Source organism: Xenopus laevis, chromosome 7L, assembly GCF_017654675.1.
Source record: "Xenopus laevis strain J_2021 chromosome 7L, Xenopus_laevis_v10.1, whole genome shotgun sequence".
In the NCBI taxonomy this organism is placed as follows: domain Eukaryota; kingdom Metazoa; phylum Chordata; class Amphibia; order Anura; family Pipidae; genus Xenopus; species Xenopus laevis.
Genome location: NC_054383.1, coordinates 138,384,892 through 138,400,584, shown reverse-complemented (window position 1 = coordinate 138,400,584; position 15,693 = coordinate 138,384,892). Strand labels below are relative to the sequence as shown.

Genomic DNA, 15,693 nt, shown 5'->3' with positions numbered 1-15,693 from the left:
GTTTGGTATTCCAGGGTCTCAATGACCAGTGAGAATGGGCACGGCACCCTGATCATTCGAGATGTAAAGGAAGCTGACCAAGGAGCTTATACCTGTGAAGCCATTAATGCCAAAGGCATGGTGTTTGGTATTCCCGATGGAGTGCTGGTTTTGAAGCCACACAGAGGTACATGAGGGTAACCAGCCTGGGGTTGGATTTTAAAGCTACAAGTGGCTAGGCAATATTCATTTAAGGTTCTTGTTATTTGGATACTAATGCTCTTTTCTTGTGGCCTTCTAGGTCCTTGTCCAGAGGGTAGTTTCTATGTGGAGAGCTCATCCCGCTGTATCCCCTGCTTCTGCTTTGGGGTGACTAAAGTTTGTCAGCAGACAGGGCATTATCGAAACCAGATCCGACTCCGATTTGATGTGCCAGAAGATTTCAAAGGTAATAAACCTAGATGATGCTTTCTGAAGAACATTCCTTGTGTGTATAATTTATTTCTACTAGTACGGATGTTGCCAGAAGACATCACTGAAGACCAGTGCCATTTGGACATCTCATCTCATCATAGTCAAATTCTATTCTATTTAACTGAAGGCTTTCTTGATAACCCTTAAGATTGCACCATTTACTACTCCTTCCTTACTTCTCAGGAGTGAACATCACTGTCCCCTCTCACGTGGGCATCCCACCGCTGTCCTCTAACCAACTGCAAATCGATACAAGTGTGGAGGAGTTTCAGCTCGTGGACCTTTCCCGCCGCTTCCTGAGTATTGACTCCTTCTGGACTCTTCCTGGCCAGTTCTTAGGGAACAAGGTATTGTATCTAGTTTGGCCATTTTATTGGTGGTAATTCATACGCATTCTGTTGGTGCAAAGTGATAGAACAAACTGTTGATGGGTGAAAGTCTAAAGTTGGCCATACTTGGAGAGATGCGCTCGTTTGTTGATGTCGCCAAACGAGCTGATCTCTCCCTGATATGCCCACCTTGAGGTGGGCATATCAGGCTGATCCGATCGTGGGCCCTAGGGCCCAACGATCGGATCCTAATGATGGGTAACGGGCGGTCGGATCACAGGACCGCATCAACGAACAAATGCGGCCACGATCCGATGGAATTTTTAGTCCCGTCCGATTGACATCTGGCCCGACTTCGATATCGATCGGGAAAGCCCATCAGAGGGCCCCATACACGGGCCAATAAGCTGCCGACTTGGTCTGTCAGCAGCTTTTATCGGCCCGTGTATGGCCACCTTATGCCAATGTTGGTTGATAGTGTAACTGTGTACCTTAATTTTCATGGGGACTCTGCCCTCCCTGGTTATAAATGCTCCCCAGTAATATCTGAATCTCCCATTTTAGGTGGATTCATATGGTGGATCGCTCAGTTTTAAAGTTCGTTATGGATTAACTCGTGGCCAGTCAGAGCCAGTAAGGAAACCAGACGTGATTCTGATAGGAAATGGACGCAAACTGATTTATCGTGTGCAGACATCTACCCAGCCATCCATTGTGAACCAGAGGAAAGTCCAGTTCACTGAGGTGAGGGAACTCTTTAGGCTTCAAGGATTTCAAGTTTGACCACAAACCCTTTAATCTTAAATCAGTGGGTAAAGTAAAGGCACAGTAGAAAAAAAGATTTTGGCCACTCCAAAACTCACCCCCTGCGTGTTCTTCTTAGTGTAGCTCCATTTTGAAGCCTATAATTAAGGTAGATCCTCCCGAAACCACCCGTCTGGTGATGATGTTGGAATAAACCACCTTTCTATTTTAACCGGAGTGCCGCCTTTTTATACTTTGAGCAAATAAAGTGATAAGAGGTTGATTCAACCTTATCATCCTCTGCTTTTTAGGAAAACTGGCAACATGAGTCTGGTGCCCCAGTGACTCGGGAGGACCTTCTGATGACGCTGCAGAACCTGGAAGGAATCATGATCCAGACAGTGTATGACAACAAGATGGCGAGTGTGGGGATATCCGATATCGTGATGGACACAACCTCAGTGGAATATACCCAACTTGGCCCAGCTGTGGGTGTGGAAGAGTGCAGGTGGGGAACACTCATGGCATGAACAAAGAGGGAAATAGTTGGGTTCTTGATGGTAACTTCTGGTTTCTCTGTTTCAGATGCCCTGGTGGATACGCTGGTCTCTCCTGTGAAGTTTGTGCCGCACAGTTTGAGCGAGTCCCTGGTGGGCCTTTCCTTGGCACCTGTTCTGGGTGTAACTGCAATGGGCATGCCAGTTCCTGTGATCCTGTGAGCGGGTATTGTCTGGTGAGTGTATAGATATCCTTTGTGCTAGGCTATTGAGGGATTCTCCATCACTATAGTGTAGTCTATAGAAATGATGAGTTAAGGACTGGTAACATTTCCTGAATTTGTTTACCCCCAAGAACTGTCAGCATAACACAGAGGGGCCACAGTGCAATAAATGCAAAGCTGGTTTCTTCGGGGATCCCACTAGAGGTGTTCCAGATGCTTGTCGGCCATGTCCTTGTCCACACACCGACCCAAGACGCAGGTATTATTTATATTACCATTGATTAGAAACTGACATTAAAGACTGTATCCATTGTTGTTTGGGTCTAGTGGGTCTTGATTCTTGTCTCTCTTGAGTCCTGTGTCTGTTGGATACCGTGTCTAACATCTCCTGGGTATGACTATGAAGATTCTCATTCATCCAGGTCATGGTATATCTAGTATAGGTAAATCTAAAAACAACTGGACTTGCTGAGTAATCATTGAATGAACAAGTCCAGTTGTTTTTAGATTTACCTATACTAGATATCTCCTGGACCATTTTTATAGGTTCTCTCCTTGTTGGGTTCTGCGTCTGTTGTATTCTGTCTCTCTTGGGTCTTGTCCTGTTTCTGTAGGGCCTTGTCCTGTTTCTGTAGTGTCCTGCCTTTGTTGGGTACCATATCTGTTGGGACCTGTGTTTTTTGGGTACTGTATCTGTTAATGGTTCTATTGGGTCCTGTCTCTTTTGGGTCTGTCTTTCTATGTTTGGTCCTGTGTATGTTGGGTACTGTGTCTTTTAGGTCTTGTCTCTCTTGAGTCCTATGTCTGTTAGTTCTGGATCTGTTGGGTTTCTTCTTGGGAGTCTGCTGTATCTCATGTTTGTTGAGTCTGTATCCATTGAGTTCTGTGACTATTGATTCACAACCCAGTGCTTAAGGTCCTGGAATTACGGTTCTTACATGGTTACAATGTGGTGACCTTTCAGGTTCTCAGACACGTGCTTTATGGATGTGGATGGACAACCCACGTGTGACAGTTGTGCTCCAGGGTACACCGGGAGGAGGTGTGAGAGGTGAGTTACAGGGGAGGCTGATGGTTTCACCAGTTGTTCCCCAATATATTAAGGCCAAGTAGAAAGAGAAACTCACTCCACCATCACCTGACAGAACCAACACAAGTGCTAATGGGGCAAATTCAGGGAAAATCTATTGGGGCTTTTGGCACTTTGGTGCCATTACCCAGAGTGTTCAGCCAATTGCTAAACAGCAGCCGGGCCACTATCAGTCACAGTTGACTCACCAACCTGTCTAAGAGTTTTACAGCCCAAATAATCTACATGACTTCTCTGACAGATGCGCTGAGGGATATGATGGTCGCCCAATGCAGCCTGGAGGCCGATGTGAACCTGTTGGTAAGTACCAATAATCCTGGGAGACAAATAAAGACTAAGCCAATCAGCCGCTGGGTTAGTTCTGTCATAGTGTAAAAGCCATTTGCTAATTGGTTACTTAAAGAACACATGTCCATGAGAACGGCAATACATTTTAGGCTCTTCCAAATTATTGTTCACTGATTGGTCCCCCCCCCCACTGAACTGTTTCCCCTTCTGTACAAACAGGGAACGTCTGTGATGTGAAAGGGGCGCTCAGCACCAGCGACGGCTCCTGTGTGTGCAAGGTAAGTACTGCCCAAAAGGAACATTTTAATCACAAACAAGGGGTGGGGACAGTGAGTGAGGTTGTGTTTGGCCTTAGAGTTCCTGCTGATCTTTTTATGAACTTTAAAGCAGTTTTAAGAATGCTATGCCATAGGCTGTTATTTGTCCTGAGGCCAACTGATCAGCCAATCATTAGTGTAACTGATACCACGTATTCATATAAGCCCCTCCTCTTAATGTAATGTATTAATAAGCCCCTCATCTTCCAGGCTCATGTTGAAGGAAACTTCTGCAGTGAATGTAAAAGTGGCACTTTCTACCTCAGCGAGAAGAACCCCGATGGCTGCCTCAAGTGTTTCTGTATGGGGGTCACCAGACAGTGCTCCAGCTCCTTCTGGAACCGAGACCAGGTAAGTGGCTGGCAAGAGTAGGGGAGGTTTAAAAGACTAGTCCCCCGCCCGTTACTGAGGTTCCTGCACCAACAAGCAGGAGTATTTCCAGTTCTGTATTTCCAGTTCTGTTAGTACTTGGAGCACAACTCAGATGCAAGAGAAGAACCTCCCTATCGGAGTAGACTTGACCATCTTGGGCTTGGTGGATCGGGATCTACAAAGGGGACTCCCATATCGGTAACATTGTTTTTCTGGATTTACCAACAGGTTAGCTCCACATACGACAGCCAGGACCGGGCGCTCTTTACCATCTCCAATGCCGGCAGCACCCGTACGTTGAGCGAAGGCATCAGAGTGACTGGCCCTTCAGAACTGACATTCAGCAACTTCCTTAACGTCCCTCAAGACGTTTATTTCTGGGTGCTTCCGGATCGGTTTAAGGGCGACAAGGTGAGCAATTGGTATGGCCGCTCCGGTGACTAGAACATCCTGACAGAACCATCAGTCTGTGACTGGAACAGAATCTCCAGTCTATGCTCAGTTACTGACATTGCCCCATTGCCGTTACCCTTAGCAACCAGCCAGCAATCAGTCTACTAGAAAATGAAAGCAAAGTTCTGATTGGTTGGTACTGCTTGGTATGGATTGTTATGGATTCTGCAGAGTGACCCCAGTTTTTATTGAGGGTATTTGTGCTCCAGGTGACGTCCTACGGGGGGGAACTTCGCTACACCATCACCTTTGAAGCTCCCGCTGGATCTCAACCTCTGTACAACCAACCAGACGTGGTGCTTCAGGGCAACGGCATCTTCCTGGAACACCTGTCAAACACCAGGACAGCTCCCGGCTTCCCCATCACCATTACTGTCCCATTCCGCGAGGTAAGACCCTGGTGGGTTCTGATGTGACCCAACGAAGCCTGGACCTGATGTCCCTTTAAGCTGATATTCTCCCTGCCTTGTGGAGCCTCTTCCAATTTCTCTTCTTTGCAGAGGGCATGGAGACGTGCAGATGGGCAGGATGCCACCCGGGAGCACTTACTGATGGCCTTGGCAGACATTGACCTACTGATGATCCGCTCCTCGTATGCCGAGAGGATGGTGGAGACCAGGTGAGGGAACAGTGAGACGACCCCTGTGTTAATGGGTTTAGGTCCGATGCAGCTCATGACTCTTCCCCCAATCTCTGCTTTTGTAGGATCTCTAATATTCACATGGATGTCGCGGTGCCATTTCCAACTGATCGGCAGAGGGCAGTGGAAGTGGAGCAATGTGTCTGCCCCCCGGGTTATAATGGACCGTCCTGTCAGGTTTGTACATGTGTGACCCAACATAACTGACATTAAAGTTCTTTCAAAAAAATCTGGGGCATGTAGGCCATTGAATTTTTGAAGAGTATATAATGGTGCAATGTTTATTGTTAAAGGATAAGCACAATATAGATAAAAACATGGTCTCATATTCTGCACTTCCTTAACCTGTGCTGCTCTCTTCCCATGGTCAGTCACTTACCTCCCCCTGGGTAAGTGAATCCAATCTCCCCCAGTACTTACCCAGGTACAGAGCTCTGATTCTCTGTACTTCCTGCTCCTGGGCTGTTCTCTTTCCCATGGTCAGACAGGAACCTCCCCCTGGGTAAGTGAATCCAATCTCCCCCAGTACTTACCCAGGTACAGAGCTCTGATTCTCTGTACTTCCTGCTCCTGGGCTGTTCTCTTTCCTATGGTCAGACAGGAACCTCCCCCTGGGTAAGTGAATCCAATCTCCCCCAGTACTTACCCAGGTACAGAGCTCTGATTCTCTGTACTTCCTGCTCCTGGGCTGTTCTCTTTCCCATGGTCAGACAGGAACCTCCCCCTGGGTAAGTGAATCCAATCTCCCCCAGTACTTACCCAGGTACAGAGCTCTGATTCTCTGTACTTCCTGCTCCTGGGCTGTTCTCTTTCCCATGGTCAGACAGGAACCTCCCCCTGGGTAAGTGAATCCAATCTCCCCCAGTACTTACCCAGGTACAGAGCTCTGATTCTCTGTACTTCCTGCTCCTGGGCTGTTCTCTTTCCCATGGTCAGACAGGAACCTCCCCCTGGGTAGGGATGGGGATGTTCCTGCCTGACCTTGGGAAAGAGAACAGCCCAGGAGCAGCAAGTACAGAGAATTAGAGCTCTGTACCTGGGTAAGTACTGGGGGAGATTCACTTACCCAGGGGGAGGTTCCTGTCTGACCATGGGAAAGAGAACAGCCCAGGAGCAGGAAGTAAAGTGCCAAAGATGATGGAGTGGGGAGACCATGTTATTATTTATATATATATATATATATATAAATTTGGGGGTTACTTTAATCGGGGTACAACAGGGAGACCACGTTATTGTTAATTTACTAAGGAAAGGTTTTGAATTTCCCTGCAATTATTAGTAGGGGCTCAGTGGTGAATGCAGATTAGCAGGGAAGGTTGGGGGAGTTGCACCCTTGCAGATGGTCTATTTGATGACTTTATTGTCCCGTCTGTGTTCCCCGCAGGACTGTGACACGGGATACACCCGCTCTACCTCTGGTCTGTACTTGGGCACCTGTGAGCGCTGCCAGTGTGGGGGCCACTCGTCCGAATGTGATCGGGAAACTGGCGAATGTTTGGTGGGTGCAACGCGTTTATGTGGAGGGGGTGAGGGAGAATTGGAGACAAATGACTGACACCCCTGTCCTTCTTGTTCCAGAACTGCCAGGACAATACGGAGGGCACCAAGTGTGAGAAGTGCAAGTCGGGATTCTACGGGGACCCCACCCGCGGAACCACTGGAGACTGCCAGCCTTGCCCGTGCCAGGGAACATCTGCCCAGTATGTGCCACAGGGATACCCAGGGGGGGGGTATTGGGAATTAACGGCACAATGAACTGATTCAGGGGCAGAAATGTAGATTGGCCAATAACTTGGGCACTGAGCTTATTTGTGGCACGTGGCACAGTAAAAGTTAACTGGAGCGCCAGCTTGTGCCCTTCCAGCTGAGAAGCACTGGCACCATCATTATCTGTTTCTCCCTGTTCCCCTGCAGGTACTTTGGGACGTGCTTTTTGGACAGAGACGGACTCCCCACTTGTGACTCCTGCCCCGTTGGCTATGCTGGTCGCCAGTGTGAAAGGTGCCCCCTTAGCTTCATTCCCATTCTTTTACTATTCAGATGCCACTGTGAGACGTGCAGTACCGCTTTCCACCTGATTCTCACATAGACAGCAATGGAACAGCGCCACCTCTTCTGCACTAAAGAGCTCCCAAATATGCCAGGCTCTGCTGTTAATCAGCACTTCCTCCTAAAATAGTTTTATTTCCCCTTTAATGAGCACCTGACCTTGACAATCTTGCTGACTTTCTGTACCTACCTTTCCATACAGGTGTGCCCCGGGATACAGAGGAGACCCAGCACGAGGGCAGCCCTGCACAGGTAAATACCCCTTCCCCCTACTCTCACATTTCCCCCTCTAATGGTTTCCCATCAGGTCTCCTAACTGTGAGCTCTTGTGTCTTCCAGCAGACGGAAGCAGCTCGTGCCCATGTGACCTGCGTGGAAGCGTCAGTGATAAGTGCGACTCCCGGAGACAGTGCGAGTGCAAAGTGAGTAGAGCAAATGGTTATTTTGTAAATCATTTCCCCAGTGTGTATAATAGTATTATATATAGTATATATATATGAGTATTATATGTTTATATTACTATAATATATAGTATATATATATCAGTATTATATACTTATATTAGTATTATATATAGTGTATATATATCAGTTTTATATATTTATATCAGTATTATATAGTATATACAGTATAGTAGTATTATCAGTATTATATGTTTAAATTAATATTATATATAGTATATATATATTTATATTAGTATTATATGTAGTATATACAGTTTAGTAGTATTATATATAGTATATATATTAGTTTTATATATTTATATTAGTATTATATATAGTATATATAGCAGTATTATATATAGTATATACAGTATAGTAGTATTATATATAGTATATATAGCAGTTTTATATATTTATATTAGTATTATATATATATAGTATATACAGTAAAGTAGTATTATATATAGTATATATAGCAGTATTATATATTTATATTAGTATTATATACAGTACCGTATATATAGTAGTATTATATATAGTATATATATCAGTATTATATATTTATATAAGTATTATATATTGTATAAACAGTATAGTAGTATTATATATAGTATATTTATTAGTATTATATATAGTACCGTATATATAGTAGTATTATATATAGTATATACAGTATAGTAGTATAATATATAGTATATACAGTATAGTAGTATTATATATAGTATATACAGTATAGTAGTATAATATATAGTAGTGTAAATGTAGGTGCATTGTACTTCCCTGCAGGTTGTCTCTGCTTCACTCCAAATTATTTTGTTTTTTATACTATTAAATATCTCCCTGGTGAATAGAGACGTTTTATTTTCAGATCTAGTCAGAGTGTTACTATATTGCCCTTACCCACAATTAATGGTCTTTATTTTGCCTTTAGCCCAATGTGGAAGGTTCTTCCTGCGGAACTTGTCGCCCCCAATATTTCCACCTCAGCACAGAGAACCCCGAGGGATGCCTCCCCTGCTTCTGTATGGGGGTGACCCAGCAGTGCTCCAGTTCTACTTACCACCGAGAGCTGGTGAGACCAGTTACAACACCGCTGGCTGGAGAAGCCTGGGACCAGTTTAACTAGGACTTCTCTTCATAATTCATTTTTTCCTCTTTATATCAGATTTCCACCCCGTTCCTACCTGGAAACTTCCAGAACTTTGCTCTGATCAATCGGCAGCACAGCTCCCGCATCACTTCCGGCTTCACGGTGGAAATGTCCACGCACGGCCCCCAACTCACCCACGGCTCCTTCGATCAGCTGGGACAGGAGTCCTACTACTGGCAGCTCCCCGAGGGGTATCAGGGAGATAAGGTAGGACACAGCTGAATTAAAGGACAACTAAAGCCTAAAATGCACTGGAAATTCTGTATTTTATACAATGTAATTACAGATCCAGCCTTTCCCAGTTCCCCCAGCAGCTCCGCATCTTGGATCTTGTTATTCCATCTTTTGTGAGTCACTGGCACTGCACATGCTCAGTGGGCTGCTGGGGAGAAGCTTAGGGGTTCATCAAGTAGAACATGAGGTTGATAGAAGCTGATGCCGCACAGCAGTGCAGTATGTGAAGCCTCATGTAGTCTGTGCCCTGCTAATAAGGATCAGCAAATGGGCATTATCTCAAAGCTTCTCTGTCCTTTTCTTCCCTTTTTATTGCGCCGTTGCAGCGGGAGATGTACTTTGCTCGGATGCGTCGCGCACACAAGGTATTGCGGCACGGGGTTTCCTGCTGTGTTTGCCTGTGATTATGCGACCCCCCGTTACTCAGCTCACATTCAGTGGGTTCCCACAATGCCCGTGGCTGGTACATTTGCCCCGTGTGATTCTATGGGACACACTCTGGCACTAATGCAGTGCTGTAACTCGCATGTTAGTGGAATTGTGGGTAAAACACTGCACTGTGGCTTATACGCATGGGGATTCTTGTTCTTGTCCTATTCTGTCAGTTCTGGTACTAATATGTCGTGTGCTTGGGTTCTGGGGCAGATCCTGGGGCTGTTGCTATAAATTTACCCTGGTGGGGCTTGTGTGCCATTGTGATTGGTGGTTAAGGCAGTGTGGGCGGAGATTCAGTGATATTGCGCATGAGCAGACCCCGGGCTCCACTAATCCACCAGGAGGGCATTTACATCCATTGCTGAGGGTATTTGCTGTGATTTTTGCCCTTGGTGGGTCGGTGCATGTGCAAATGCGACACTGCAGGGGGGTTGTGACGGCCGTGTCCCTCCAGCAGAACGACTCTTCTCTGAGCGAGGAGGAACTGAGGAAGAAAGTGGCATCTGGGCAAATGGAAGAATCTCCTGCCACCCGCACTCGCCCCCGCCGTCAGGCCAAGGTAGTTGTCTGAGAGGGGAACCCCCACCCCAATGTCTCAATTGAGCCACAACTGCACGTTGCCCCCCAGCACCCAATGTATCCGCAGTCACAGAGGTTCAGGGTCTCTGTTCTTCTTCCCCATATTCATTACTTGCACTTCCACTTCCTTGTAAACCATTTCTGTCTTCTGCCCAATTCTGCCTTCCCCTTTCCTTCCTTCTCTTCTCCTGTTTCATATTTCCACTTATATTTCCTATTTATTGTCTCGTTCCTCTTCCTTCTCCTGCTTCTTCCACTATCTGTTTCCTCCGACTGTGCGTTTCCTGTAGTAATTGCCTTTTCCTCTTTCCTGTTCCTCTACATTTCCTTCCTGTTTGTGTCTGTAACTTCCCGATTCTCTCTACTCCCTGAATCTGCTCTTACTCTTGTCTTCCACTGCTTCCTCTTTTCTCCCCTCTCTTCCTATTTCCCCAGTACTTCCTGTGTCTCTCCTGTTTCCTCTTTCTCTTTCCTTCTTTTCCTGGTGTTTATGTCTGTCCTTCAATCCCTATTTTATTTGATTCTTTCCAGTTTTCTCTTCTTAATCTTCCTTCCCTTACCCTTCCTGTTCTCTTTTAATTTGCTCTTCCTCACATTTTTTTTCTACTTCCTTCTTCATTTTTGACTATTTTATCCCATTCCCTTTCTTTGTTTTTTTCTGCTTTTTTTACTTGTTTCTCATATTCTCGTATTCTCTGACCCAATTTCTTCCCAACTCCTCCCATCTTACACCTTTCCATTTTTGTTCTGAGCTTCCTCTTCATGTCCGATGCTTCCTACTTCCTCCTCTTTTTTTTCTTTTTATAAACACATTTTTTAAATTCATCCTGATTTCTCTTTTTCCTTTTTCCTGATTATATTCTAATTCTTATTTCCTTTCCCACCTTTTTCTTTTCCTCTTCCCATTATACCTTGCCCCCTCTTCCTGTTGTTCCTGCCGGACCCCCATTCCTACATGTTGATTGGCAGATGGATGAAAAACAGAAACAAGTTGATAGTGAAATTTGGAATCTTCTTTCTGGCTTCTCCTCTGCGTCTCTTCCTAAGGCTTCTCCCCCCAGTACTACCCACAATGAATCCCAGGGAACCCCAATTCCTCCTCCTGCCTCCTATGTTGGTCCCCCTGGTGCTTGGTCAGAGCTTCCTCACCAGATTAGAGAACGTCCCATAAGCCAGTCTGGTGCCAACACTCGCTCTTTCCCTGAGGCCGGCCCACCTGGGCACGCCAGGAAGCAGCATGCCAGCCATGAGGTAGGCTCAATGTAGATCTGCACGAGTGGTAGTATAAGTGACAGTGTCTGGGTTGGGTTGTGGTTGGACCAGTCCTACGAGTGACATGAGGGGAGTATGGAGGCCATTGTATATGGGTTTGATATCATTCCTCTGGGATCGTGTCCCATTGTAGAGGGTCAGTAGCCTTTGGGTTATGGGTGGCAATGGCCTAACCTCATCTTTCAATATCTAAAGGCTCCGAGTGGAGATTCTCCGCTTCGCTCTCAGGCACAAGATTCCACCAACTTCCTTTTCCCTCAAACAACGAGGCTGAGAGGGTCGGAGAAGGTACCAGTGTTGTGTGCTGTGCCCCCTGCATGGAAACCACCCACCACTAAACTCTATGCCAACAGACTGGGTGCCCTGGATGGGTGTGCCACTCTCTCCATGCCACCCCTGTGCTGGATGCAATATGGAGATGGCCTCCTTGGGAACCCTCGTTTTTTCTGGGGCAGGTTTTCCCATTTGTCGTCTCTATTGGAATAAAATAAACCTGAGATAATGCCCCAGTGTTGGGGGGTGTGTGTGCCCCTCGTTGCATGTTGTTTGGAGGTTTTGCTGTTGCAATTTCTGGGAATTAGAAGGCACAACCGTGTGTTTCCGACCATTTGTGACCCTCGTGGCGTTCAATTAACGTTTCGTCTCCTTTCTCTCCCCATTCCTACGTCAGTTTTCTCTTGTCTACAAGGGCTTCTCTCTGCTCCCAGAAGGGGTCTTCTACTGGCAGCTGCCCAAGGCTTTCCTGGGGGACAAGGTAACGGGGGTGTTTGTATTCTGATGGGCACATTCTCTTCATCGTCCTCCTGTGTGCCATGTTATATACAGTATGTCGTGGGGCAGTGCCCCCTGGGTGTGGTGTTTTGGGTCATTATAATGGTGGAATAATCTTATTTACATGCACATGAATTCATATTTATTAATGCCGGTGTTTCGTTTGTTCAGGTTGCGTCATACGGTGGGAAACTCCGATACACACTCACCTACAACGCCGGGGTCAGGGGATCCGCTCTGCCAGACGCTGATGTGCAGATCACGGTAAGGAGAGGACTCGGTCCCATCACAGAGTGGATCCAGTAGGGAGGGATAAGATACAATCACTTATTGGGTAATCCCCCATAATCCCCTGCACCCAGAAATCCCTTGTGCCTCTCATCAGGGAATGAAAGGCTATTTGGGTGCCAAGGTTGTCGGTGCAGAAGGGCAGTTAATTTGGTTAAAGGTGCAGGAATAACAGAATCTTCTTATTTCTATACTTTCAGGGCAATGACATCACTCTGGTGGCTTATCAGCCCGAGATCCGACCCCGCGAGAGCAAAACCTTTGAGATTGTGTTCCGAGAGGTGAGAGAGTCCCTTCCGGGTGCTCCTGTTTGTATCCCAGGGTTTGGTGATAGGGCCATCATGCCAACCTTCTAGATCAGTAACAGTGACATCATGCCAACCTTCTAGATCAGTAACAGTGACATCATACCAACCTTCTAGATCAGTAATGGTGACATCATGCTAACCTTCTAGATCAGTAATAGTGACATCATGCCAACCTTCTAGATCAGTAATAGTGACATCATGTTTTGCTGTCCTTGTCATTAGCGTTTCTGGAAGCGCCCAGATGGGCAACCAGCCACCCGGGAACATCTGATGATGGCTTTGGCCGATCTGGATGAGATATTGATCAGGGCCTCCTATTCCACGGATATGTTGTCCTCCAGTATCACAGGGGTGAGCATGGAGACCGCCGGGCCTTCTTATACCAACCTTCCCCAAGCCCTGGAGGTGGAGGAATGTCGCTGCCCTCCCGGGTACCAAGGGCTCTCATGTCAGGTGAGTTAAAGGCATTGGCACTGGGGTGGGTGGGCATTTAATGTCCAAGTCTACTGGGAAGCCGGAACTCTACTCTCTAAATACCTGGAATGTTCTTAATCCTATCTAATTTTATTGCTCTTGTTGAACTACATTCTGTGGGGTGCAGTGGCCTCTCTTATCTTTTGTACTGTATAGAGTTTTGCCTTGTTGGGGCAAAAGAAAGTGGGGCCTGGGGAGGGTGTCTCTACTTGCCCAGCCGACATCCTCAGTTCTTTTGTTCTTCCCCACAGGACTGTGCCCCCGGCTACACCCGCACGGGAGGGGGTCTGTACCTCGGACACTGTGAGCCGTGTTACTGCAACGGACACTCGGACTCCTGCCACCCTGAGACTGGCGCTTGCTCAGTAAGTCGTTCTCGTAATGTATTAATTATATATATAATACAAGTCTGTCATGTAAATCATACAAAGATGGTACTTACCTAAATACCTACATTCTACCCCTCACTTCCTCCTCTTTTCCTGCTCCTGGGTCAATCTAAGCTCCACCCTCCTCAAGGGGGCGGGACATTCTGTAACTGGCTGACTCTTATAGCTCGATTTTATAGTTATAGTTAAAGGATAACTAAGGCTTTTTTTAAAATCCATAAAAAGTCTCTAAACAGCCCTCAGTATAACAAACCTTTCTCCCTGCATTCAGTGTCATGTGTTTTCTAAATCACAAGCTGAAAACTGCAGCTCATTTCAGTTACTTCCTGGTCTAAAAAAGAAAAGAGGCGGAGCTTCAAGCTAGACCAGGAAGTAGCCGAAATGAGCTGCACTTCAGCTTGTGATTTAGAAACGTAGACAATGCAAGGAGAAATGTGTGTTATATTTGACACTATTTAGAGTAACTTTGGAGATAAACAGGTTTTTAAAGGTTTATTTCTTCTTCAAGGGTTCCATCTACTGGTTAGCACAGGGCATTGCAGCTACAAACTAGAAATATTATGGCAGCTCCCAGGATCAGATACACAGACAATGAATATTACACATTCTTATAGTACAGTTTATTTTGATTTTATAGATTTAATGCCCCTGTAGTTGCTTGTGACAGTCCCTGCACTGCTTCTTTAAAGGGCCAGTAACATATAAAATTAAACTGTTGCATATGCTTTATATATATATAATGTACATGCAGAAACTGGATTAGAAACAGCAATTGTGTCAATTTAATTTCTTTTTTTGCTATTTTTGTTCCATTAATGGTTCATCTCTGGTTCTGTACTGACCAACTTTTCCTGTTCCTCAGAACTGTCTGCACAACACTGTGGGAGAGTCATGTGACCAGTGTGCTCCTGGTTTCTATGGTGATGCCTCAGCCGGTACCCCAGAAGACTGCCAACCTTGCGCCTGCCCACTGACTAACCCAGAGAACCAGTACGTAAATGTCGCACTAGAATTGATAGCAAATACTTACTTATTGGCTGAAATCATATTTAATGATGCCACAATGGAGCTTTTTCATTTAATGATGCCACAATGGAGCCTTTTCATTTAATGATACCACAATGGAGCTGTTTCTTGTGCATATACAATTGATTGATAGTAGCAGCCCTTTGCAAAACCCTTTCTTTGCTGCTATTGTGGAAGCAAAAGCCCTAGTTAGAGAGCTCTAATTCTCTGAACTTGCTGGACTGCTCTCTTTCCCATGGTCAGGCAGGAAATAGGGCTTAATCTCAGCTGAAAGTGCAGATCATACCATGTGGGTTATACCCTCTGCCCTGTATACCACTCAGGGCCTAATCTATATTTATTTCATCTGTTTCAGATTTTCCAGGACCTGTGAAATTTTGGGCACTAGTGGGTACAGATGCACAGCGTGCCAGCCCGGGTACACAGGCCAGTACTGTGAGCGGTAAGTGACAACAGCAGCACAAGTTCATATTCTCTGTGTTATTCCTGAGATTTGTTGTGTCTCTTGTTCTGGTGTCATCTCTCTACTTCCTCACCTGGGCTGCTCTCCTTCCTATGGCCAGTCAGGATAAGTTAATTTATTGTCCTAGGGAGGAAAGCACAGCTAAATAGACTTTGTTCCTGGGTAAGTACTGAGTGAAGACTGATGGTTAATCTCAGTCATTGATGCCTAAATAAAGTCACCCACAATAGCATGGGGTATGAAGTCATGAGACTTTTTTATGGGTATGGCCTGGGCATCCGCAAATTCAGCTGACAGATTTGTCGTCTTCTCGTGTTTCTGACAGATGTGCCTCCGGTTATACTGGAAACCCCAACATCCAGGGGCAGAAATGTGTTCCTGAGGGTAAGTTGTCCTTATATGCTT

General features: G+C 45.9%; 1 protein-coding gene across 11 annotated transcripts in view; it reads left to right on the top strand.

The window, feature by feature from the left end:
* Positions 1 to 15,693, top strand: part of hspg2.L (heparan sulfate proteoglycan 2 L homeolog) — a 112,525-nt gene that overhangs the window by 54,055 nt on the left and 42,777 nt on the right. For 6 of the 11 annotated variants that reach the window (XM_041569902.1, XM_041569903.1, XM_041569901.1 and 3 more), the window contains 34 exons: positions 15 to 166; positions 281 to 427; positions 637 to 800; positions 1,347 to 1,526; positions 1,838 to 2,034; positions 2,112 to 2,259; positions 2,379 to 2,506; positions 3,212 to 3,298; positions 3,579 to 3,637; positions 3,845 to 3,903; positions 4,153 to 4,293; positions 4,543 to 4,725; positions 4,977 to 5,156; positions 5,268 to 5,386; positions 5,473 to 5,584; positions 6,792 to 6,905; positions 6,986 to 7,107; positions 7,322 to 7,408; positions 7,659 to 7,708; positions 7,796 to 7,878; positions 8,831 to 8,971; positions 9,065 to 9,256; positions 9,610 to 9,648; positions 10,173 to 10,277; positions 11,267 to 11,548; positions 11,765 to 11,857; positions 12,240 to 12,323; positions 12,512 to 12,604; positions 12,829 to 12,909; positions 13,159 to 13,389; positions 13,662 to 13,775; positions 14,662 to 14,789; positions 15,181 to 15,267; positions 15,614 to 15,672. In XM_041569902.1, the coding sequence (XP_041425836.1) occupies positions 15 to 166; positions 281 to 427; positions 637 to 800; positions 1,347 to 1,526; positions 1,838 to 2,034; positions 2,112 to 2,259; positions 2,379 to 2,506; positions 3,212 to 3,298; positions 3,579 to 3,637; positions 3,845 to 3,903; positions 4,153 to 4,293; positions 4,543 to 4,725; positions 4,977 to 5,156; positions 5,268 to 5,386; positions 5,473 to 5,584; positions 6,792 to 6,905; positions 6,986 to 7,107; positions 7,322 to 7,408; positions 7,659 to 7,708; positions 7,796 to 7,878; positions 8,831 to 8,971; positions 9,065 to 9,256; positions 9,610 to 9,648; positions 10,173 to 10,277; positions 11,267 to 11,548; positions 11,765 to 11,857; positions 12,240 to 12,323; positions 12,512 to 12,604; positions 12,829 to 12,909; positions 13,159 to 13,389; positions 13,662 to 13,775; positions 14,662 to 14,789; positions 15,181 to 15,267; positions 15,614 to 15,672 (4,241 nt within the window). The remainder of the gene's footprint in view (positions 1 to 14; positions 167 to 280; positions 428 to 636; positions 801 to 1,346; positions 1,527 to 1,837; positions 2,035 to 2,111; positions 2,260 to 2,378; positions 2,507 to 3,211; positions 3,299 to 3,578; positions 3,638 to 3,844; positions 3,904 to 4,152; positions 4,294 to 4,542; positions 4,726 to 4,976; positions 5,157 to 5,267; positions 5,387 to 5,472; positions 5,585 to 6,791; positions 6,906 to 6,985; positions 7,108 to 7,321; positions 7,409 to 7,658; positions 7,709 to 7,795; positions 7,879 to 8,830; positions 8,972 to 9,064; positions 9,257 to 9,609; positions 9,649 to 10,172; positions 10,278 to 11,266; positions 11,549 to 11,764; positions 11,858 to 12,239; positions 12,324 to 12,511; positions 12,605 to 12,828; positions 12,910 to 13,158; positions 13,390 to 13,661; positions 13,776 to 14,661; positions 14,790 to 15,180; positions 15,268 to 15,613; positions 15,673 to 15,693) is intronic. The other 5 variants (XM_041569905.1, XM_018226510.2, XM_041569898.1 and 2 more) reach the window with 4 other exon arrangements.